The sequence below is a fragment of the Heloderma suspectum genome, chromosome 11 (assembly GCF_057233095.1).
Source record: "Heloderma suspectum isolate Gila_16-S chromosome 11, 16-S_ref, whole genome shotgun sequence".
Classification (NCBI taxonomy): Eukaryota; Metazoa; Chordata; class Lepidosauria; order Squamata; family Helodermatidae; genus Heloderma; species Heloderma suspectum.
The window spans coordinates 40395801-40421573 of record NC_139468.1 but is presented as its reverse complement, the minus strand read 5'-3'; the positions used below and the strand labels follow the sequence as shown (position 1 = coordinate 40421573).

Below are 25773 nucleotides of genomic sequence, written 5' to 3'. Positions count from 1 at the left end.
GCTGCTTTAGCAGCAATGGCCATTTTGGTGGCAGCAGAATCCTGATGAGTTCTGGGGGGGGCAGAGGGTAATATGGCCTCCTGACCCACCCCTGTCATAAAAGGACAAGCCTTCAAGCTGAGAATTTCTCTTCTCTTACTACTAGAATCAGAGCTAGGAGATGAGTAGGGTTTTCCTGTTCAGAGCACTGACAATCACAACCCTAAAGGAGCCAAGGGAGCATTTTAGGGGTGACGAACAGCCCATTAGCTCTCCTCTCAGGCTGGGATGGCTACGTTAAAAACGAAGCCTCAGGCACTGATGGAAGCTGTAGAGGTCCCCTTCGGTGGGCCTGGCTCTGGCTGCCCCGCCCAGCCTAAGCCTGCATTCTGAGGCCAGGCTTCTGCTGGGGGGGGAGGGGGGAGAGGAGTGGGGCGTGTCCCGACACCTGCCTCCAAAGCAAGTGGGACTAACCCACACCTGGATAACTTCCACCTCCACTGGAGTGAATGAACCTTCAGGGTAAATCAGATGTGCCGTTCTCTGTTAAGCCCCTGTATAAACGCAGAGAAATGTATGCATGCTGATCTCCTTACCCTGTTTCTGTTATTGATATGTCTACAAAGTTCCTCAAGTTCTTTGTTGCCCAACAAGTTATCCTTGGCGCCTGTTCTATCTTCCTTTGAAGTGGCTGCCAACAGCAGTCTATGGACTATTATATCAGCGTATCTCCTAATGGGTGAAGTGAAGTGTGTATATTTATCCAGAGCAAGACCTAAGGCAAAAAATGCACGAATGAACAGGAAGCCCCTAAGGCCATAATGCAGGAGTAGGAGCATGGGTTTAAAGACACACACACACACACACAGAGGAACAAATGACAGCAGATACCATAATGAGAGAACTCATCTTCGGGACAAGATCCAGTTGAAAAATATACAGCATTAGACATTGCCTGGGTGGCCATAGATCTCAACAGCTTATTCACAAGAGGATCAGCAGGGTCAACTGCTCCATCCAAGGAGTCAGCCAATGCTTTGTTAGACCTATCAAAATGAATAATAGTTAATTAGCTTATTTGCATAGTTCAGCAATGCACAAGCTTGTTGCTGCAGCTTGTGTGGTGCAAACCCCCAACAGAATAACCTAAAACTGTGTTATCCTTGGATTTATTTGCATATATGCATTCAAGTCCCCTTCATGGATCACTGCCTTGTTGTGGCGAAGGGGCTTGCGTAACTCAGTGAAGCCATAAGCTATGCTGTGCAGGGCCACCCAAGACAGACAGGTCATGGCGGAGAGTTCTGACAAAATGTGGTCCACTGGAGAAGGGAATGGCAACCCACTCCAGTATTCTTGCCAAGAAAACCCCATGGAACGTATCACAAGGCTAAAAGATATGACGCCGGAAGATGAGCCCCTCAGGTCGGAAGGTGTCCAATATACTAATGGGGAAGAGCAGAGGGAATTTCCAAGATGCGCCAGAAAGAGTGAAGCGGCTGGGCCAAACCCGAAAGGACACTCAGCTGTGGATGTGTCTGGTGGTGAAAAGAAAGTCCGATGCTGTAAAGAATAATATTGTTTAGGAACCTGGAATGTAAGATCAACGAATCAAGGTAAGCTGGAGGTGGTCAAACATGAGATGGCAAGACTGAACATCGACATCTTGGGAATCAGCGAACTAAAATGGACAAGCATGGGTGAATTTAATTCAGGTGACCATCATATCTACTACTGTGGGCAAGAATCCCTTAGAAGAAATGGAGTAGCACTCATAGTCAACAAAAGGGTGGGAAAAGCAGTACTGGGGTACAATCTCAAAAACGACAGAATGATTTCAGTACGAATCCAAGGCAAACCATTCAGCATCACAGTAATTCAAGTCTATGCCCCAACCACTGAGGCCGAAGAAGCTGAGGTTGATCGGTTCTATGAAGACCTACAACACCTTCTAGAACTAACATCAAACAAAGATGTCCTCTTCATCATAGGGGATTGGAATGCTAAAGTAGGAAGTCAAGAAATCACCGGGATAAGAGGCAAGCATGGCCTTGGTGTACAAAATGAAGCAGGACAAAGGCTAATAGAGTTTTGCCAAGACAAAACGCTGATCATAGCAAACACTCTTTTCCAACAGCACAAGAGGCGACTCTACACATGGACATCACCAGATGGTCAATATCGAAATAAGATTTATTATGTCCTTTGCAGCCAAAGATGGAGAAGCTCCATACAGTCAGTAAAAACAAGACCTGGAGCTGACTGTGGCTCAGATCATGAGCTTCTTGTTGCAAAATTTCGGCTTAAATTGAAGAACGTAGGGAAAACCACTAAACCATTCAGGTATGGCCTAAATCATATCCCTTATGAATATACAGTGGAGGTGAGGAATAGATTTCAGGGATTAGACCTGATAGACAGAGTGCCTGAGGAACTATGGATGGAGGTCCGTAACATTGTTCAGGAGGCAGCAACTCAATCCATCCCAAAGAAAAAGAAATGCAAGAAAGCCAAGTGGCTGTCTGATGAGGCTTTACAAGTAGCTGAGGAAAGAAGGGAAGCGAAAAGCAAGGGAGAAAGGAGAAAATATATCCAACTGAATGCAGAGTTCCAGAGAATAGCAAGGAGAGACCAGAAGGCCTTCTGAAATTAACAATGCAAAGAAATCGAGGAGAACAATAGAATGGGAAAGACTAGAGATCTTCTCAAGAAAACTGGAGATCTCAAGGGAACGTTTTGTGCAAAGACAGGCATGATAAAAGACAAAGACAGGGACCTAACAGAAGCAGATGAGATTAAGAAGAGGTGGAAAGAATACACAGAAGAACTATACAGGAAAGATTTGAATGTCCCTGATAGCCATGATAGTGCGGTCACTGAACTTGAGCCGGACATCCTAGAGAGTGAAGTCAAGTGGGCCTTAGGAAGCATGACTAACAACAAAGCTAGCAGAGATGACAATATTCCAGCTGAGCTATTTAAAATCCTAAAAGATGATGCTGTTAAAGTGCTGCACTCAATATGCCAACACATTTGGAACACTCAGCAGTGGCCACAAGACTGGAAAAGGTCAGTTTACATTCCAATTCCAAAGAAGGGCAATGCCAAAGAGTGTTCAAACTACTGTACAATTGCGCTCATTTCACATGCCAGCACAGTTATGCTCAAAAGCCTACAAGCTAGGCTTCAGCAGCATCTGAACCGAGAACTACTGGAAGCACAAGCTGGGTTTCGAAGAGGCAGAGGAACTAGAGATCAAATCGCCAACATTCGCTGCATCGTGGAGAAAGCAAGAGAATTCCAGAAAAACGTCTATTTCTGCTTCATTGACTATACTAAAGCCTTTGATTGTATGGATCACAACAAACTGTGGCAAATTCTTAAAGAGATGGGAGTACCAGACCACCTTAACTGTCTCCTGAGAAACCTGTACGAGGGACAAGAAGCAACAGTAAGAACCGGACATGGAACAACCGAGTGGTTCAAAATTGGGGAAGGAGTACGACAAGGCTGCATATTGTCACCCTGCTTATTTAACTTACATGCACAGTACATCATGAGAAACGCCGGGTTGGATGAATCACAGGTCGGAATTAAGATTGCCGGGAGAATTATCAACAACCTCAGATACGCAGATGATACCACCCTAATGACAGAAAGCGAAGAGGATCTAAAGAGCCTCTTGTTAAGGGTGAAAGTGGAGAGTGCAAAAGCTGGTTTGAAACTCAACTTTAAAAAAAGAAGATCATGGCATCTGGCCCCATCACTTCCTGGCATATAGAAGGGAAAGAAATGGAAGCAGTGACACATTTTACTTTCTTGAGCTCCAAGATCACCGCAGACGGTGACTGTAGCCATGAAATTAAAAGATGCTTGCTCCTTGGGAGGAAAGCTATGGCAAACCTAGACAGCATAGTAAAAAGCAGAGACATCACCTTGCCAACAAAGATTCATATAATCAAAGCTATGTTTTTCCCGGTAGCAACGTATGGCTGTGAGAGCTGGACTATAAGGAAGGCTGAGTGCCGAAGAATTGATGCTTTCAAACTGTGGTGCTGGAGAAGACTCCTACTAGTCCCCTGGACTTGCAAGGAGGTCAAATCAGTCCATCCTAAAGGAAATCAACCCTGAGTGCTCATTGGAAGGACAGATACTGAAGCTGAAGCTCTCATATTTTGGCCACCTAATGTGAAGAGAAAACTCCCTGGAAAAGACCCTGATGCTGGGAAAGATTGAAGGCAAAAGGAGAAGGGGACGGCAGAGGATGAGATGGCTAGATTGCATCACCGATGCAATGAATATGAACTTGAGCATGCTCCGGGAGAGAGCGCAGGACAGGAAGGCCTGGCGTGCTGTGGTCCATGGGGTCACGAAGAGTCGGACACGACTTAACGACTGAACAACAGCAACAACATGCATTCAAGTAGCAATTCCAGTTGCTAGAGATCCAGCTCTAAGCTATTTAAGAAAGAGTGGATAGTGGCTGAAGACGTATGAACTTTTCAAGCCACTCTTACGGGCTGGTAAATCCACAAAGTGGGTTCCCCTCCTTCCTGTGTCTTGGGAACTGTGTGCTTTCAATCCACGATTTAAGACGCAGCAAGAGCGCCCTGCCATGGCAAGCTCCAGCTGACTGCCCTCCTTCCACCAGACTACTCTGGCTCCTGTCTGAATGAAGAGCAGCACTGTCCCCCTCTGTGTCAGAGTGTAGCCTGACTGGAGAGACTGGAGTGATTACAATGGCATTTTTCTAGCCCAAAGCATCACCTGCAAAAAGCAGTGATGAAAACAACTCATGGAGAAATTATGTACAGGCCCAACCTGTTACGAAAGTACAAAAAATCTGGACTGAGAACCACTGTGCTTTCAGAACTGGCTAAGCCCAGGCACCAAGGGCCCCATTCTGCTTACCATGTATTTATCAAGAAGCCTTTTGTGCTAGCAGATTCTCGGAGTTCAGAAAAAAACTCCTGTCGTGGGGGTGGATGCTGGCGCAGGAGAGCTTGGTGAGGGAAAGTCTCCCAGACCTTTTTTGCCACCCAGTGGTTTGCAAGAATCATACACTCGGCGATTGTCTCGTGCACTTCCAGGGGCTGCCGGGGAATGAGGTCATGTATATTCTTTTTGTCATCCAGTTGAACCCTGACCTCCACGCCTTCCAATTCCAGTGCCCCACAGCTGTCCCGTTTGGATCGAACATGACGGGCCACCTCAGTCAGCTTTCTGATTGCCCAGACCAGTTCGTCGGTCTTCTGTTTTCTTGTATTTTCATCCATTTCTTTGAGCTCTGGAATTTCAGCTGCAGCAGTCAGGTCTCCATCTAGCAAAGCCTGTGCTGCCTCATAAAAGAGTTTGTAGGAAGAACGAAGGATGGTTCTGTTGTACCAGACTTTCTTTATTTCATAGGAATTTTTGTCAAGCTCCCACATGATACTCACAGCATACCTTGAAAATAAAAACCATCACTGTTTTATAAATTACTAGACTTTCCATTGTATAAATCCTGTAGTATTTTGAACAAGAGAGACGTCCATAGGGTTTAGTTTGTGCATACGTAGTCATTGGAAAAAGATGAAATTCACCCAGGCCTCCCACCCTTTTGTTTTTTTGGTGGAGGGGAAAAAAGACAATGGTCAATAAAGGAGAAATAGTTATATCTTACTAGGAGGCAGTACTTTAAAAAATATCAATAAAGAATCTTTATGCAGATTCTAAGAACAGTAATCTTCTGTGCATGCTAAAGTCTTTGAAAAATTTTTTGCAGTGGTTCTAGTGAACCGAGACACACCACGACTGGTACTTATAAAGTGAGTAAAGGTGCATAACTCATTTCCTTAGTTAGAACACTACAAGAGGTTACTTAGAGACATGATTCCCAAAGGGTTAATGTTGGGAAAAAGCAGAAGACCAAGAGCTTGCCTTAATCCCTCAGATGCCAGGGATGGATCAGACTTTCAAGCTTACCTGTCAACGTTCCCAAGAAGAGAGCATAAATTGGCACTCAAGATGGCAGGCAGCATGTCGTAACGACGATCAGCTAAGTAGTAAGTGGTGGCCCTGAGATATTGGGGAAATAATTGTAATTCTTTTACTGCCCATCTTGAAACTTCAGCAAATCTGGACATGTATTGCAAAAGGGTTAATTTTTTCTACAATGAACATTAAACAACTTAGGATCAGCCATTATCCAATAGTGCTTTTATGTAGACAACAGGTATCTGTTTCAGTGAAGCTACCAGTGCACCCTCAAACACTTTTCTTGGCACCTGCCAAGGAGCCCTACCCCTCCCACTTTTTATTTCATTTTTTTTTACCAACAAAATTTCTTACAGGCAAAGGGGATTGCTTCAAAGCAAGGTGAAGGCCTCTAGATGCTCCCATTTTCTTTTTCCATGAATGCCTCTGGGCCAGACGTGGGGCTCAGCGCCATTCTTAGCAAATGAAGGCCATTGCAGGCTGATACACTCATCTCCAGCATGCCCATTCTGTGGTGGTGTCTAGGACAGTTTCTCAAATTGCTAAATGGGTCCACGGACCCCCAAAAGTTGCCTACCCCTGATCTAAATACACCAATCACAGTTACAAGAAAAGATTTCCCTCTGATGACACTCAGGGTTGTATCCAACAGTGTCATCCCACCAGCAGAACGAAACTGCTGGTGGAACGGATTTCCTCTTCCCCCTGCACCCCTCCCCAGATATCCTTCAGAGGGCTGGCCGACCCCCTGGAGCAAATTTGGGGCACGCACAGGGGAAGGACATAATAGGGAAGTCCTGTTGTATGAGGAGACATCTGCCTGCATGAGAGCTGAATTCTACCCTTCAGTGGTTCTGCCACATCTTCCCTATGCTGCAGTATTTAGATACTATAACTTATTTGAAAGTGTGCTCATGAACATCATTCTTGGTCCAGCTTATGAAATCACTATCAAAAGAATGGTCATCCATGTTTTTTTTCCAGAGTATTCACAAATGTTGGGAGTTGTAACATGTTTTGTTCACAACAACTGAGTGGAAAGAAACCACTGAAATTTCTAGCTTGTGAAGCTTATTAGATTCTTATGTAGCTCTCCTTTTATGCAGCTCCCCTTCTTTGTAAATCAGCCCCCTTCCTTGCTCTATTAAAAACTCACCTTGCTCTTGCCTCAATGTCAGTGTAAGAATTTGCGGGCACAAAATGAGTGACATCTGCAATATGGACACCTAGTTCCAGGTTTCCACTTGGTAGCATTCTAATTGATAGCGCATCATCCACATCTTCACAGCCTTTCGGATCAATGCTGAATACTAAATGTGTATCCCTCAGATCAACACGTTTTAGCTCTTCTTCTGGAGTCACTTTCCATGGCTTGTCTGGGTTAATGACTGGCATCTCACAAATCTGCAGAAATAAAGAGAACTTTTGTTATTGGGCAATTTAAAAATATAGAGTTGGATCCCAATTTGGGCATGTGCAACCGGTCTGGTGGAAGCGGAGTTTCCCACCCCCTCCTCCCCAGGGCAATCCCTCCAGCCCCCTGAAAACGCTACGCGGAGGCTTGGGGACCTTGCTGAATGGGGTGACCTGTGGTGCAGTGGGAGGGGAGATTCCTGAAACTCAAGTGGAGGCACCTTCCGTGACTGGAATTCTTCTGTCAACAGAAGGCAGATCTGGGATGCAACCTGTCATGAATAAAGTCCTGCCCACCTTATGTCATTTTGCGATTGGGTAACTGGAAATGCTGTGGATGTAATATATTGTGACTTCAGCAAAGTATCTGACAAAGCACCCCATGATATCCTGATTCACAAACTAGTTAAGTATGGGCTGGATGGCGCTACTGGGTGGATCCACAGCTGGCTGGAGAACCATACACAAAGAGCGCGCATCAATGGTTCCTCATCAAACTGGAGGGAGGCACTGAGCCCAGTGCTGCAGGGCTCGATCCTGGGCCCTGTACTCTTCAACATTTGTATGATTCTACGATGATAGAGTGAAAGCCAGTACTTATTCCTACCCTCTCTAAAAGCCTGTGAATAAATCTGTGGAAGAATCTTAATGGTTTTGCCCTCTATTGATACTGAAATCTCAGAAAGTTAGATCCCTCAATGTAAAGAGCCAAGAGTTTCCTTTTGTAACATGGCATCCTAGAATCACAGAGTTGGAAGGGGCCATTTAGGGCATTGACTCCAACCTCCTGAATAGTACAGGAATCCAGTTTAAAGCATTCCTGTCCAGCCTCCACCTGAATGCAATGTATAGCCCATCACCTCCCTCATAGGACTTAGTTTTCAGTCCCCTGAGCATCTTTGCTGCCCTTCTCTGAACATGTTCCGATTTATCTGAATCCTTCTTACAGTATGGTATCCAGAACTGGACACAGTATTCGAGGCGAGGTCTGACCAATGCAGAATACAGTGGCACTATTACTACCCCTGATTTAGAAACTATACTTCAATTGATGCAACCTAAAATTGCATTTGCCCTTTTTGCAATCATAGCACACTGCTGACTCATATTCAGCTTGTGATTGACTACAACTTCAAAATCCTTTTCACATAAACTATTGTCAAACCAGATATCCCGCATCTTATACCTGTGCTTTTGATTTCTTTTTCCTAAATAAAGAACTTTGCACTTGTCTGTTAAATTGCATTCTGTTATTTTCTGCTCAGTCTTCTAACCTATCATGATCATTTTAAATGTTGTCTCTGTCTTTTCAGGTTGTTTCTGTCTTTTTTCGCTGTCTCACCCTATTTGGTGTCATCTGCAAATTTGATCAAGCATTCCCCCCCACCTCTTCCTCCAGATCATTAATAAAAATGTTGAAGAGTACAGGGCCCAGGACTGAGCCCTGTGGCACTTCACTCAATACCTCCCTCCAGTCTGATGAGGAACCATTGATGAGGACTCTTTGCGTTTCGTTCTCCAGCCAGCTGTGGATCCACCTAGTAGTAATGCCATTCAACCCACACTTAACTAGCTTGCTAATCAGAATATCATGGGGTACTTTCACTTCTACAGCATTTCAACAATCTACTAAGGAAGTTACCTGGCCGAAAAATGAAATAAGATTAATCTGGCAGGCCTTGTTCTTGACAAATCTATGCTAGTTTCTGGTGATCACTACATTAGTGTCAAGCTGCCTACAGATCAAGTGCTTTTTAATTTGCTCTAGAATCTTCCCAGGGATTGATGTCAGACTGACTGGCCTATAATTCCCCAGATCTTCCTTTATCCCCTTTTGGAAAATAGGGACAACATCTGCCCTCCTCCAGGTCTCTGGTACTTCACCCATTCTCCAGGATTTCTCAAAGTTAATAGATGGAGGTTCCAAGAGTCCATCTGCTAGCTCCTTAAACAACCCAGGGTGCAATTCATCTGGACCTGGGGACTTGACCTCATTCAAGGTCCTTAGCTCTCCAAAATTCAACACTAATGCAACAGAACTCCACTTCCACCAAACCTGCTATAGCAAGGGAGCCATGAACTAGGTTATCACACCATAAAAACATAGAATGTGATATTGGGAGCAGCATTCAGCATCCTGGTCTCAAGTTTTCATATTTTTTACAAAGCAAGTTCCTAGTTGTTGTTGTTGTTCAACAATTAAGTTGTTAAGTCGTGTCTGACTCTTCGTGACCCCATGGACCATAGCACGCCAGGCCTTCTTGTCCTCTGCTCTCTCCCGGAGCGTGCTCAAGTTCATATTCATCGCATTGGTGATGCTATCTAGCCATTTCATCCTCGGCCATCCCCTTCTCCTTTTGCCTTCAATCTTTCCCAGCATCAGGGTCTTTTCCAGTGACTTTTCTCTTCGCATTAGGTGGCCAAAATATGAGAGCTTCAGCTTCAGTATCTGTCCTTCCAATGAGCACTCAGGGTTGATTTCCTTTAGGATTGACGGATTTGACCTCCTTGCAAGTCCAGGGGACTTGTAAGAGTCTTCTCCAGCACCACAGTTTGAAAGCATCAATTCTTCGGCGCTCGGCCTTCCTTATAGCCCAGCTCTCACAGCCCTATGTTACTACTGGGAAAACCACAGCTTTGATTATATGAATCTTTGTCGGCAAGGTGATGTCTCTGCTTCTTACTATGCTGTCTAGGTTTGCCATAGCTTTCCTCCCAAGGAGCGTCTTTTAATTTCATGGCTACAGTCACTGTCTGCAGTGATCTTGGAGCCCAAGAAAGTAAAATGTGTCACTGCTTCCATTTCTTCCCCTTCTCTATGCCAGGAAGTGATGGGGCCAGATGCCATGATCTTAGTTTTTTTAATGTTGAGTTTCAAACCAGCTTTTGCACTCTCCACTTTCACCCTTAACAAGAGGCTCTTTAGATATGGGGTTGAAAGTGCATAGCCAATGCCACGTGAATGTCAGGAGACAGAGTTAAGGCAATGCTTCAGTGCCTTGCATAGCTTTTTGTACCTCTCTGTGATTAGCAGAAGAACCAATTTTGAAAAAATAAGCATATTAAGTAAATATGGACCAGTTATAAAGTCTGCAGAATTCAGTTTTCTTGAGGTTATCTCTGTGTGGAACTGGGGGGGGGGGGGGTGTAGTGCAAAGTACACTCAGCTCTGAGAGCTTCCCAGAGACCATCATACACAATATAACCCCCCCCGATGATCTAAAATTACACGATTTCCCCCCAATACATGTACCAATTCATTTTATGCAATCGAAGAGACTAAGCTGCATTAAATGATGTTATTTCCAAACCATCGGAAGCAACTATACAATTACAATTTATCAGCCACATTGTTAAAAACAATAAATAATACAGGCTTACCTGTGCTTCGGAGAAAGGACTGACAGAAATACAATTTTCCACCAGGATAGTTTGAATTTCTCCTTCAAGATCTCCTATCCGTCCTAAAACCCGTACAAAATGTCCATTTGGATATACTGATGTTGACTCCCAAGAATCAATATGCACGATAACCCGGAAGTCCTGTAGCAAAATCATATCCCAATCAGAACACCAAGAACAGCAGCAAATACAGAATGGAATGTGGCTGAAACCTGTGTCCCAATTCCTTTTTTTACCTGCAGTGTCTCAGCTTGCTGTGTACTAATCCTGATCTTGGGAATCCTGTAATCCCAAGGTGTCACAAGGATTTTCTGTGCATTTTTGCCATGTGACTGGCTCTCTTCTTTGGATGGAAAAGTGACTACATAATCACGCCAGTTTTTCTGTATGATGCCAACAACTCTACCTTTAAAAGAGGAATGTGCTGATTATACATCTGCGATAGGAAGGACGAGCAAAAGAACATAATAGTCGAGATTTGATAGATATATCCATTTACAGGAAGATCTATCATACCCATGGGGCAATAATAGAATTGCTAACATGATATAATAAGCAAGGAAGGTCTACAGAGTGTGCTTAAAGGACTAGCCTGAAACTTGAAAATGTGGCAATACATTTTAGACAAGATCAATAATTCCTTCTCCTTAAATATGAGCTTGTTTTAAAAATGGTGTTTTCTAGCAAGATTGGAACAACAATCTTAGGCCCAAAGGACACCGGTATGATTTACAAACTTCAGCTCACACAGTATATAAACCAAATGCAACTGAAAAGCTGCTATTTGAGTGGAGTGTTGTGACTGTTCCCTTGAACAGGGTAACAATGTACATTAACTAGCTGTGTTCTGCCCTAGCACAACATGTGGAAATTATGCTGTAGGAGGGACAGAGGCTATGCAAACATGATTACTCTTCCTCCCTCTCTTAGCATATAATTACCCACAGGAGTGCAGTGAGAGTGAAACATTAGAATAAACAGTTCTGCAATTTTTCTGGTGGACCTCTTAGGTATAAAACCTGGGGGTGGGGGAGGAGTTATGTTCCAATTCCAGAATGTTTTTCCAAAGACATGAAATTCTGCAAGATAGAGATACACACACACACTAATAATAACAACAACTGGGTTTCTGTACAGCAAATTATATAATTACACACAATAACTACTAACACCAGACTTCTGTTCATCTAGCTCAGTATCCTATCGACAAAGACCTGGCCTCTACTTGATAATACAGCAGAAACTGTGTGTGATGCCAGCTTATCCACATGCAAGTCCTGTACTGTCCACACCTTACCTGTGGGCATAGTCTCACAGTAAACCTCCCCAGAGGTCTTTTCTTCATTCTCATTCTCACAAAGAGCTGCAGTCCGTCCCTTCCATTCGTTCTGAGGTAATAATTCAACTGCGACTACATCACCATGGATTGCCCTGTTCCGAGCTTTGGTGCCATAAATGAGGATGTCAGTTTTGAGATCTGGGTGCAAATGAGGGAGCAATGACTCAAAAGAACTACAGCAGGCAGCAGATCTGAGTGTCCTTTCTTCGGCAGTAATCTTGGAGTGTAGCTCCTCTTTTGCAATTTCTCACAAAAAAGGAGACACTGATGTGGTCAAGTGCAGCTGGAATCTCAGGCAAAAAAATGTATGAGGCTCCCAATCCACACTGCCGTGAGATTACTCCCATAACTGAATGTGTAACATAACATAATGTGTAAAGACTGTTGAAGCAAGACCAAATATCAAAAAGATGCAGGCATAACACGTGTATTATATTAGGGTTGCCAAGTGTCTTTTACTTTTAAGGAACTATCCCATATTCCAAGACTTCACCTGCCGCATATCTATCACAGTCCAATCCCTTCCTGTTGAAATATTGATCTGATAATGAAGTGTTACTTTAAGGGAGACTTACAGAAACCATTGGGGGGGCGGGGCTGCCCTGACAAAGGAAAATGCCAGACTACTGCTCCCCACTGTTCTATTGAAAGAGGCAATGGGCAGCATCCAACGCTGCTGCCCGCACACCTCCGCCGACTGTATCGCACTAGTCGGGCCCATGCCGGCACAACCCCGGAAACAAGCTGAAATGCTTGTTTCCAGGACCATACAAGTCAGCAGAGCTCCCCTCTATGAGCTCCACTGAGCTGGTCCATTCCAGCATTTTGGAACGAGCATTTTGGCTAATTTCTGGTTGCTTCTGGAAGCACTTAAATTGCCATTGCTCCTTCTGGAGCAGTGGGTCCTTCTGGCACATGGGCAGCACTGGACACGGCCCAAAGCGATCTACTCCTCCTTCCCAAAGCAGCTGTACCTGGAACCCAGTTCAAGTCCTGCTCAAAAAAAGAATTAGACGTGTCAGAAATGAAAAACGTACCTAGTATAAGGGAGCAACCCCGCATCTACCAACCCCCACTATCAGGCAACGTATTCTGTCCAGACCACCAAAGCAACATGGCTCCAGATGATCCAAGGAAGCAAGCCAAGCCGTACATTACTGAAGAAGGCAAACCCTAAGGAAGTCCAAACCGGGTTCATTGGCCAAACTGGATGTAGTGAATTTGTTCCCACCTTTTTCTTTGTTGCTGGCTCCTTGAAGTCGCACAAACGCTTCTACTTGTGCTCTGTGCTTATTCACATTCAGGACCCCCTACAACAAATTAAATTCAGAACCATGCACAGCTAATACACGCATGCAATCCCGTGTTTATTTCAGTTCTACAGTTATGTAGGCTGGGGACTGACAACTGATGATACCCAGTTCTATCTCTCCTTTCTGTATGGTTCCAGGCAGGTGATGGAAAGCCTAAAAATACTTGTCTGGGATCAATAAAGGACTGGACATGTGAAGATTAATCCGGCCAAGAGAGAGGTGCTTACGATCACAAAGAATGTCAGTCATGGAATAGGGTTGTTGCCTGTTCAGATGGGGCTGCGCTTCTCTTGAAAAATTAACTGGCAGCTTAGGGTGCTTTTGCACCCAGCACTGCTGCTTGATGTTCAGGCTGGTGGCTACAGTTTGGAGCACCTTTGCCCAGTTTAGGCTGATGTGCCAATTATGCCTGTTCCTGGGGAAAACAGATCTGCCCATGGGGACACACAATGACCTCCTGTCTGGACTACTGTAACAGGTTCTACATGGAGCTACCCTTAAAAAGCATTCAAAAGCTTGAACTTGCTGGATCATATAACTCCCCTGTTATTCCAGTTGCACTGGCTTCTGATCTGTTTCCAGGCTGTATTTAAGGTGCGGATGATCACCTTCAAAGATCTAAATGGTTTCAGTCCAGGAAACGTAAAAGACCACCTGCTCCTGTATGGACTGCCCAATCTCTTAAGGTCAGCAGTGGAAGCTCTCTAATGTACCCTGCCTATAGCTGAAGCACAATTGGCAGGAATGTGGGAAAGCCATCTTGGTGACAGTGCCCACATTACGGAACTCTTTGCCTCAGGAAATCCATTTGGCACCCTCCTTAATAAAGTTTTGTCACCTCTTGAAGACTCATTTGTTCCAGCAAGTGTTTGTACAGCCAGCTGGCTAATCTGTTTTGTTTATTTTCTGTATTCTCTCTCCTGTGCTGTGTTTTTATTTTGATATTAAGTCTTGTTAGCTGTGTTGGGAATCTTCAAATGGAAAGGCGGGATTCACGTTAGAAATAAATAGCTTCTGAACAAAATGCCAGCTCTCCCAACGGATGGTTTTATTTTCCATTCCCACGGTAATGACCTATAAAGGCCATTAGAGACACTTTAGCAAGAGACTCCCAATGCCCATGTTATGGTGTCAGGGCAACAGGGCAAGACAACAAAATACAGGTATGAAAGTATCTTATATGCAGGAGTTTCCTCAGTGTTATCCGTTTCTACTCTATACATTACCACTTTGAGCATTTTATAGAAAGGAGTAGAAATGTTATTAAAAAACACTTCCTTGCTTACTGTTCCATGTATGTCTGACATTCTTGGATTGAATTCATATTTGTAGTAGCCTGTCAAAGAAACAGCCCAATCCTTTCTGTTATCAGATCTGGCCCACAAACTTCAAAATGTTATGCTTGAAACTGGCAAGATTGTTTTATTTTTATTATCAAAGCTATCTGAAGTATTTTCCACCCTTCCAAGTTCACGTTAGTTGCATCAGAAAGATGTAAAGTTCTGATAGTTAAGCTCTTACTAAATTTGAGTGTGTGGACTCCATCAGGCTGATCTGCTAAATTTTTGTCTCAATGAAAATGTCCTCAGTTATTTAAGGGCAGGCTTTGATCTTTCTATGTATACATCATAAACCTAACCTGGATATATCTCCTTGATTTGATCCCAGCTTCCAGTGTTTCCACAGGGACATGTTCAGGGTATTCCCTCCCATTATTCTCTTGGCTTTCATTCTCCCGTTCAATGCGTGACTGGAGTATAGAATCAAAAAGCTCATGGGCAGCTTTTAAATCAGGCCAAAAGTTGTCCAAATAATTCTGTATAAAGAGAGAAAGAAGATTGGCACTGGAGGTTTTCTGAATGTAATGGCCTCTGATCCTGGGATCCCATGGTGCTCTCAAAAAGACAAGGATGAGGTTCAGGCCACATCCTTCAGATACCTTATCTTCTCCCAGCTGGAGGACATGGCCTTAAACCATCCACAGGCTCAGCCCCTCCAACCCCTAGACCTTGTGGAAGCAAGGGTCCTTTAAGGAATACAGCTGGCTTCTTCAAGTAGGTGAGGCCTAATGCAGATCAGGCCTTGCCTGCCTTTGTAAGGCCCCAGATAGCTTCAGCAAACTGTTGAGGCAAGCTCTTTCTATAGCTCAGCCAGTAGGGCCTACTAGCAGCTTTCTAGGGTCCTGCTTTTTTGCTTCAAGAGGCCTGCCTTGATGGCCTGCCTCAACCGGGACTTTATCTGACTGGAGTTGACTGGGCTTGACCTGCCCAAAACAGACCTGGCCAGACTGCGCAAACTTCCCCTGTGGGCCTCATGCTGCAATAGAACACAGTATTTAACACAGCTCTATTAAAACAAAGGTTTCCACACAGAGGCTATTACAAACTACACTGTTTGGTTGTATAGTTTCATATTACTCAACAGTTTCATATTACCCTAAACTTGGAGTGGGGAGCCTGCAGCCTGTGGGTGACATGCAGCCCTCGGCCTAATTTCATGCAGACCTAATTGCATATGGTCCACAAAGATGGGGTGGCAGCGGGGGGAGAGTGCATGAAATACCATGAACTCTGCCCTGTTTTGGCTCTGGCTCCACTCAGTATCGGCTGGAGGTACCAACTGACCTTTCCGGTGGGTCAGTGGCCCTCCATAGAAAAAAGGCTCCCCACCCCTGCCCTAAAAGGTCTTAATCCAGAACGGGGTAAACCAATAACATAATTATATTGTATGGTAAACCAGATATGATGTTTCCTCATGATGGATGCAGGCAGAGCATCATAAGGAGGCATGGCATTCAGGACTGGGGCACGAGCAACAACTACGAGCAGCAGAGAAAAGTGAGAGGGCAATGAAAATGGGAGAATGAGTGGGAACAGACCTTGGTGGGCTGATCAGAATAGAATGTCATCTATTGAGTATTATTATTCTTACGTTTGTATCCAATCCTTCCTTAAGATGCTCAGGTTGGCATATATGGATGATCTTGTTTGTTTCATTCTCAACAATCCTAAGAGGCTGGTTTAAACTTCAAGGTAAAGACTGGCCCAAGAATACCCAGTGAACTCCATGAATGGGTGGAGATATGAACCTGGGTCCCCCCAGTTCAAGTCCAATGCTAACCACTGCATCACACTGGCCCTCTCAATAAATATGCCAAGTATAGTATAGGCATACAAATTGTTACGTCATCCCTCCGCAGAGCCACAAATATAGCCTTTGCCAATTACGAGAAATGTAGTAAGAGCAAAATGAAATAGTAAGATCTCTTTTAAAGGTTTGTGACAAGCAAGCACAACAGAGTACAAACTTTAAAGTACTGAGCTCTTTGTCGGTGAACATTTTAGTCCCGTCCCTTTTTTCTGAGAAGTACAGGGTTTTTTTCTATGTCCTATGTAAATGAACAGTTTGGATATTTATCTCAAAACAGGTCAATTCATGTTGTTTTACTTCATGCAACTTAATGAAAGACACAGAAGCGTTTCTGCAGGAAAATTTCAAGAACATTAGAGTCTTGAACTGTTTGCTTTACCCTTATATTAAGGTGCAGCACACAACTATTACCTTGAATGAAATCACGAAGACACCTTCCGTTTCACTTCCAAGTTGCTGGATAGCATCTTCATCATCAGTTACCATAACGACTGGCATCTGACCCGAGAAGTGATTATAATACCACACAGATGCATTGTAAATACTCCTAGGAGACCAAGCATTCATATTACTAATCTATGTCATTACATCTCTTTTCGTGTTGTCCCTAACATTTGTATTGTCATGTGCCTTGTCAATCCCATTTAATATGATTGATAACCTTGTTCATACAAGCGGCAGTGAGAGAAATGCCATGACAGACCAAAGACTGAGGACTATGTTTACACCGTTAGCCTTATTTTCTCATGGTCTCCTTGTGAGGCTGGAGATAGAATAACAAAGTCACGATAATTCTTAACTGCCCCATGAGAATGAAGCTAGCATTTTAGTCATGGCATAAACCCTTTCTCCAGAAGGCGAGGTAAGACTGTTGCTTGGAGAATGGAAAGAGAAGTTACCCATATTTGAAGGGAAAGAGAGAGAAAAAAACAGAGCAGAGGAAGATTTTCAAGAGGCCTCTTTTGGGGAGATAAGCTCATCTGCCTTCTTTTGGAAGAAATAAGTCCCTAAGTGCTATGCCAAATGGGACTTATTGAGAGAGAAGGATATTAGAGGGATACTTTCTGAACCATATTCTTCTTTTTTCATTATACATAGTACCTGCCCCTCCAAGATCACAAGGAAGCCAATATTCAAACAAGCAATGTCAAATCTAAACATCTCCCTTGGTAGTGGAAGTCTGAATCACAATCCACTTAACGTTGGCACCATTCTTTTGTTAAAAACATCCCTCCCTTCCCAGAGAGGCCAGGGGCCCTGTCTCCTCCCCCTTTGCACTGAAAGGCCTCAAAAGGAAGACTGAGATTGTCCTCACAGTGTGGCATCTCCCCGGAAGGACCCACAAATTCTTCCTTGGGGATTCAAGTCAGGGAATGCTGTCTCAGGAAGCTTGTGTTTCATGTGCGTGTTGGGTGTGTGTGTTGAGATATGGTGAAACAGACAGGTCAGATGAAAAAAAAGCAACCTGTCATCTCCACACTCGCTGCAGTACTTCTCATCTGTAGCCAAAAAAAGCACAAACATCAGCAACATCTTCAGGCTCCCCAAGCTGTCCCAGTGGCATCATTGCTGCAAACTTGTCCAGCACTTTCTGGGGGACTTGTCTGTCATGGGGAAGCAGATGAATCCTGGCAAAACCGTATTGCAGCGACTGCCATAACTGCCCAGTTCCTTGGTCACTATCGTGGACACAGACCCCACCCCAGACTCGGATGCAGCAGATGTCACCAGTCCTAAATTCCCCACCTTTCCCAAAATGCTGCTTGAGTGGATGATATAGCCCCCAGAGGCCCCACTCTCCACCACTGCCCAAGCCATGGTTTGCGTCACCAGGAACATTCCCTTGAGGTTCACCCTGAGAATGCCTTCAAACACTTCCTCCATCTGCTGGAGCAGGAATTCATCCACAATGGTCCCGGAGCAGTTGACACAAACACTGGTGGGATGGGGAAAACAGGCCTGAATACGGGCCACAAGATCTGCCACACTCTTTGCACATCCCACAGTGACTCGCAAGGCCTCACGGTCCCCAGTGTCTTGGCTGCCCCCACTTCATCACAGTCCACTATGGCCACTGAGGCACCTTCTTGGGCTAGGCAAGTGGTAATGGCACTGCCATGACCACGGCCGCCCCCATCTCCTGTCTACTTCACCCCCCTTGCAACAGAATCCCTTTTATTATATACACACACACATATATATCTACATACTGCTTCTTATTGGTTATACCAGTACATGTTTGTAAACAATAGAGTTCTAAAATTAAGTAATGGATTCACATGTATAACTGAGGTCTGGATAATCACCTTTATATGGAGGTGGTTCATTCTGACAGAGCTATCAATTACAAATACAGGATGGTATTTCCCTCCAAATTTGGGGAAATTGGTTAAACAGATAACTGATAAATCCCTGTTCAGAAATAGCCCCAATTCATGACAGTATGTTACTGGTTACACTCCTAATTGCATACAATAAACATCTATAAGGCCTTTTTGTCCTAGCATAAGTAAGTCACCCACAGACTAGGTCTGGACTATAGGCTGTAGTTGCTGACCACTGATCTGTAACAATTTCAGTGATCCTTTTAACTGCATTATCCTGAACACATACCTTGTCTGCCATTTCTCCAAAGATTCTCCTCCTTGTCTCAGCAAATAAGAAAGCAGCTGGAATTCATTAAAAAACATAATGCAATCATGACGGGTATCCCTCACTAAATTTCGCAGTTTATTGTACTGTCTGCAAAAGAAACAGAGAAGGCACTGTGTCAAAGCAATTCAGCTTTATTATTTACAAATAGGAACATTAATTGTAACAAAGGATCATTAATATTTAGATTATCCTGTGCAAATAATTAACATCCACAAGCAGCCCTGTTGCTACCAAGGAATCTGCTCACTGGGTTAATGTCTAAAAATACATGTATATTATATTGAAATATAGTAATAGTTGTAGAATTTTTATTGTGTGCCCATAGGTCATAACAACTTGAAAACATTAAAAATAATTATATAAAAGAAATTACGTAATTTAACGATGTTGCCTGAATTTGCTTTCCTCTTCCCCCTCCAATCTTTTTTCTTTTTGTACCATGTCTTTTTGATTATGAACCTGCAGGCAGGGACTGTCTTATCTTTTACAGTGCTTAGAAAATGTTAGGCACTTTATAAGTGATTACTAATAATTAATAAATCAAATTTCAAATTGAAGGAAATGAAGCCTGCCTGGTGCCAACATTGTTATCTTTTTGGTGCCAGGTCAAGACTTTTCTCTTTTCCCATGCATTTGGCAGCATGTGATGAGTTTCAATTGATCCTGGATTTGTTTAGGGATTGGCTGATTGCTTGAAGTTGTTTTTAGATATATGCTGCCTTTGTATATACGGTCTGTTTGTGTGTTTTTATATTCTAAATTTTGCATATTGTACTTTCAGTGTTTTAAAATGGCCCAGAGAGCTTCGGCTACGGGGAGGTACAGAATCGCTAATGATGATGATGTATCCTTATACAATTAATATCCATTAAAATCAACTGCAAGTTTATAATTTAAAATTAATTATGAATAAAAAATACATTGCCTTGGCAATCCACAGAATAATCTTTTGATAACATTTTCTTATAAAAAATGAAGTGTATATATTAAAAAGCTACCTTGCAAATAACTGAGATCTTATCAGAACTTAATAAAATTTAAATAATGTGGTTTTTTCCCCAAAGCCCCCTAGAAGGACGCCCCCTACATGTAAATAAAATTAAAATAATGATCCCCCCGAAGAATGCCCCCAACATGTCAGGTCTATCGCTTTGCAGATCATACAGAACAATTCATTGGGGGCCATCTGTGCACAAAATGTTTTCCAAATTCAAAGAATTTCCTCCCTACCCTTCACTGCACATACAAGAGGCTGCTGCTGGGGTGGGGCAGTGGGTGGATCCTGGTTTTCGCACTGATCCAGAGATACACAAATACAGCAGCAATTTGTGCTTGTGAAGGCCTCCAGCCCTAACTCCTATTTAGGCAGGATGTGGGGTGGGGGGCCCCACAGGCAGTAAAAATGCCCTTCTCCTTCCTATTGATCCGTTGGAGGGGGACTCTACTATTCTTGCTATACTTTGTAATATCTGGATTAAGCCATATATCTCTCAGAATATAAAATATGTGACTAAATAATAGATTTAGAGCTGTACATCTGTATATTAAAAGTGTATAATTCTGATCACAACACTGCAATCCTGAAAATAAAAAGACAATTAAGATCCCTTTGAAGCATTAAAATATGCATAATAATTGGTATTATTAAGGTGTCTGTCAAGTAATTAATGCCCAATGGAAAATGCCTGGGATTTCAAAAATACATAGTCACTCTGTGCATACATCAACCTCAATCCATTTACACCAGATTAGTCCCATCAAATAAAGAAACTGATGTAGAAATAGCAGTTTGTAGATTTTGTTCCTTAAGCCTCCCCACCCTCCACCCCTCCGAGTCTCAGACTGCACAAGGGCTACACGGAGAGACAAGGCCAGACTGCATGTCATAAACGGGAAAAAGATTAAAGTGGTCTTACAGGCACCCACATGAAAATTTTATCACAAACTAGGGAGTGGCCTAAGGTTAAAAAATGCAAACAGCAAGAACATATTAAGCATTTCATTAACTTGCCTTGTTATGACAGAGGATTAGAATACTTCTCTTACCTCTGAAATATATTCATAGATAATAATGCTATAATTAATGTCAACTAGAGAAATCCCTGATTAACATTCGAGGTCCCAAGGGCATTTGTAATACAGATGTACTCACAGCATATTATTAACCTTTGTAAGTCTAAAAAAAGGAACAGCAGAACAACACATTTCACAGTTTGGCTCTATATTTCTTGGCCTTACAGTGTCACCGTAAAGCTGAAATAAATCTGCCAAATATAAATTTGAAACATGAAGTAACTTTAACCATATCGACTAACTTACAGAATAGGTTATCTTTATATTGTGGGTGGGCCTGAAAATCTGTATTTTCACCTTAAAAATGTGATTCTATGGACTGATTCATACCCTGATGGCTTGAACATCAAGGGATGACTTCCATCAGATTGTAAATTACAGAACGTTTTTCAACATCTAGCTAAGAATCTTCAACTTACTGAGCAAACACTGAAATATCAAGTAATGTACATGTATATGACCCAGACCTATGAAATATTAGCTTACAGGAACTAAATCATCAGCCTAAAACCAGACTATGACCAGCAAAACCTTATGTATGTCTACTCAGAGATAAGCCCCACTGAGTCCAATGAGATTTACTCTCAGCTAAGAGAGTATAGGGCTGCAGCTGAAGATTCTTACTGGAAGTATGTTGTTCAGTTTGGTTGTCTAGGTCTGAGTGCTCAAATAGGAATCAATTCCAAATGAAATTTTTGGAAGTACTGAAGGCAACAGAAAAGTATACAGGGAAGTTCCACGTGGGCCTGACTTTTGAGCCTCGAAGGTAAATTAGATACCTGCGGCCCCTTTGATGCTGCATCGCTTGGCAGGCTGTTTGCATGAAAACGATGCCCTTTAACTCAGGAAGCTCCAATATTTCCAGGTAATCTTGGACCACCTTCCAGTCAGGCACAACATAGTGGGTCACATCGTCAGACAACAATTTCCCATCTGAAACAGAATTCAAGGTTTACTAAAAACTTTCAGCCACTTACTGCAATCAGGTGCTTTATGGCAGGGGTGGGAAGAAGGTAGATCTCCAGAAGTTCTGGAATTCAACTGCAAGAATCCCTTGCCAGCAGGGTCAATAGTCAGGAACGCTGGCAGTTGAAGTCCAAAACAATTGGAGAGCTACTTTTTGCCCACCCCTGCTTTATCGTGTACAAAAGCACAGGTCCTAGGTCTGAGTAACATATTGTCATCTGAGATGGGGAAAACAATAGAGGAAGGGGGAAGGAAGTGGAGGGAGGGGAAACCAAGGAAAGAACATATAATTGTTCCAGTTACACATGCTTGGGTTTGGTAATAGGTTTAGGACTAAATCAGATGTTACTTTAATGGTATGATTGGCAACTTGGTTTGGCTTTAAAAAAATTAAGTCCCTGGCACATGGGGGCAGGGCAGTTTATCAGGACTGTAGAACATGGGGAGGTGAGGTTTAATCCTTCCTTCCCCACCTGTAACCCTGACAAAAATCACCCCATGTTCAATTAATCTTAGAAAAAAATTCCCATTGTACCTGGTATTTAATTTTCTTAAAAACCCAGAGGGGGTTGCCAAGCATGTCGTTAAATAAAAGTCTGATTTACCCCTAAGCTGCAATATGGGGTGGGGGGGTGGGGAGCCAAAGGTCTCATGGGAAAGGTAGGTCTTAGAAGGGATTTGAAGTTAGGGTTGTCAGAGAACTCCGCGGCGGACCGGCCTGCCACCCCCCTGGGATGAGACTTACCTGGGGCGGATGTTCTGGACGGCGGCAGCTCCAGCGGCGGCTGGTCTTCCGACCGGCCACCGCCACCATTTGCAGTCTGTTGTTGTTGTTTTTTTCCCCCATTCGTGATAGGCTACGTAAAGACTTACGTAGCCTATCACGTCTGGGTTAAAAAAAAACGTGTACGCAAATGGCTATCATGGCTGAATACAGGGACGCAAACGGCGGAGGCTATGGCCGCCACCATTTGCGTCCCTGCTAGCCAGCGCCCGGATGTCCGGCTGCTGGCGGAGCCGGCTGGTGGCTCTGCGGAATCCCCACAGAGCGGAGCCGGCCGGCGAGGATTCCGGGGGGAGGAACGGAGCGCCTCCCCCCCCAGCGGAACCCGGCGGAGCCAGGTAAGCGGGGTTTCGTACACCCCTATTTGAAGTACAAGAAGAAAACTGGCTTTCGTCCATCAATTTTACTCTACAGAAACTAAAAATATATAGTCCTGCAGGACCTCAAGTGATTCTTCTAGTAGAGAGATGAAGTTTGACACGGTATTAAGCTTTTTCTCTCTTTGTGAATGGTGAGTGAAGTCAAACAGGGGCACATTGCAGTAATAGCCTGGCAACCTCCCCCCCCCCCAAAGAAGAAAAAAAAGAGAGGCAAGAATGAAAACCTTATTTTATAAATACATACTTCAAAGAGCTGGCTACCAATCAATTTACTTTCAGGGCAAACAGTTATATTCTCTACTCGTTATATTTATTTATTGCATTTATACTCCGCCTTTTTTCCTCTTGCAAGGAACCCAAGGCGGCTTACATTATCCTCCTCCTCTCCATTTTATCCTCACAACAACAACCCTGTGAGGTGGGTTGAAATAATGTACTGAAGATGTCTGATCTTCTACACATCACTACACACCATTCTTGGTTTTCCTGAACAAATATGGAAAACCCAAAACTTGTATGGGGTTCCAGAATTTACAAATTTTGTTCTCAGTGGCACCCAGCGACCCTGTCCAATGCTGAAAATCGTAAAAGAGGCAGTGTGGTGTAGTGGCAAGAGTGTTGGACTGGGAGCTGGGAGATCCGGGTTCTAGTCCCCACTCGGCCATGGAAGCTCACTGGGTGACTTTGGGCCAGTCACACACTCTCAGCCCAACCTACCTCACAGGGTTGTTGTTGCGAGGATAAAACGGAAAGGAGGAGGGTAATGTAAGCCGCCTTGGGTTCCTTGCAAGAGAAAAAAAGGCGGGATATAAATGAAATAAATAAAATAAATAAATAAATATCTGATTCAAACAATCGCTCGTGCCTGCAAAGATGGCTTGTTTGGGCAGTGTTTACTACCGATATAAAGGCCAAAGCCACACCCGCTGAAAGGCACAGGAGCCGCCTAACAGAGATGTCATTCTTGGTCATGATGGCTATAGGCAACTTCCAGGTTCGGGGGCGACATGCCTCTGCGTACGAGTTGCTGGGAGCAACAGCTGGCGGGTGGCGTTGCCTTTAAGCCCCACTTGTGCGCTTCCCGGGGGCATCTGGTTGGCCACTGTGCTGAAGCTGGGCTAGGCGGAGTTTTGGCCTGACCCTGTAATACTGTTCGTAGGTTCTCGTGCAGCCTTCCCCAGATGTGCTGGGCTGCCATTCCCACCATCCCCAGGCAGCACGCCAAACAACGAGAGGAGTTACAGCGTAACACAGGTTTGTGGGCATGCTGACCATGCAGCCACGATCACTCCCACCCCCTAGTCGCCGCGCCCACCCTTCAGAGCCAGCTCAGCCGCACCCAGGGATCCAAAACATGCGGCCACGGCCAGCTGTGCGCGCGCGCGCCTCTCTCGCGCTCACAGAGGCGCCCCGCCACAGACCCCCCCCCCCACCACCAGTTCTGCTGGGCTCGAGCCTGCCTGGAAGTCCTTGGCGGCTCCGCGCAAGCGCAAGGCGGGGAAGGCACTCTGCACATGCACAGCAGCCCCTTCCCCTCGCTCATTTCCAAATCCAAGACTGGCCCCTGAAAATACACTTCCGCAAGACCCTCAGCCCGGCGCTCCGGCGCCGCCCCTCACTCAAGCCCGGCCCGGCGCGACGCCCCGCCCGGAGCCCCGCGCCCGCGCGCAGGCGCCCCCCCCCCCGCCGCACCGCCCCCCCCCCGCGCGCGCTCACGCTCACCCACCGCGGGGACAGGCCGCCCGGCAGAGGGCGCTGCCGCAAGGCACGTCGGGCCGCAGGTAGTGCTCGCGCACCACCCGCACCGAGCGGCCCTGCAGGCCCCGCAGCTGGAGCACCTTCTCCGTCCGCAGCATCTGGGGGGGGGGCGGGCGGTCGTCCCGCGGCCTCGCTTCGTCGCCGCCCTCGCCAGTTCTGAGGAGAACACGGAGACGGCGCTGTGGGCGTGAGGCGGCGAAGGGCGGGGCCAGCCCTGAGAGGCGAGGGGCGTGGCCGAGGCGCGAGGGGCGTGGCCGGCCTGAAATGGCGGCCGGGCTGGCTGAGGCGGGAGAGTTGCTGCTTCTGAGGGGGAGGCGGCGAGGGTGTCCTTCCCTCCCCCCCGTTAAAAGATTCGCCCCCTTGTGTCCCCTCTTCAGGAAACCAGCGTGGTTACACACCCGGTTTCCAAAGTTGCTCTCAGCGCTTTTCGTCGTTCAGTCGTGTCCGACCCTTCGTGACCCCGTGGACCACAGCACGCCAGGCCTCCCTGTCCTGCGCTCTCTCAGGCCCATCTTCATTGCATCGGTGATGCTACCAGCCATCTCATCCTCTGCCGCCCCTTCTCCTTTTGCCTTCAATCCTTCC

The 25773-nt window shown here is 44.9% G+C and overlaps 1 protein-coding gene and 1 pseudogene across 3 annotated transcripts in view; both read right to left on the bottom strand.

Moving 5' to 3' along the window:
* DIS3L (DIS3 like exosome 3'-5' exoribonuclease) overlaps window positions 1-25418 on the bottom strand; it is a 33218-nt gene extending 7800 nt beyond the window's left edge. Inside the window, exons 1-14 of one of the 3 annotated variants that reach the window (XM_084817487.1) lie at window positions 25157-25418; window positions 22080-22233; window positions 19186-19314; window positions 16984-17119; window positions 15062-15238; window positions 13341-13419; window positions 12068-12247; window positions 11007-11176; window positions 10750-10911; window positions 7112-7359; window positions 5944-6036; window positions 4891-5424; window positions 871-1025; window positions 576-754 (exon numbers count right to left, since the gene is read on the bottom strand). In XM_084817487.1, coding sequence (XP_084673613.1) covers window positions 576-754; window positions 871-1025; window positions 4891-5424; window positions 5944-6036; window positions 7112-7359; window positions 10750-10911; window positions 11007-11176; window positions 12068-12247; window positions 13341-13419; window positions 15062-15238; window positions 16984-17119; window positions 19186-19314; window positions 22080-22233; window positions 25157-25286 — 2526 coding nt within the window. In that variant the 5' untranslated portion in view covers window positions 25287-25418. Of the gene's footprint in view, window positions 1-575; window positions 755-870; window positions 1026-4890; window positions 5425-5943; window positions 6037-7111; window positions 7360-10749; window positions 10912-11006; window positions 11177-12067; window positions 12248-13340; window positions 13420-15061; window positions 15239-16983; window positions 17120-17887; window positions 17987-19185; window positions 19315-22079; window positions 22234-25156 lie in introns of those variants that run through there. The other 2 variants (XM_084817488.1, XM_084817489.1) reach the window with 2 other exon arrangements.
* LOC146337288 (estradiol 17-beta-dehydrogenase 8 pseudogene) lies at window positions 18063-18899 on the bottom strand (annotated as a pseudogene).
* Window positions 25419-25773: the final 355 nt, after the last annotated feature.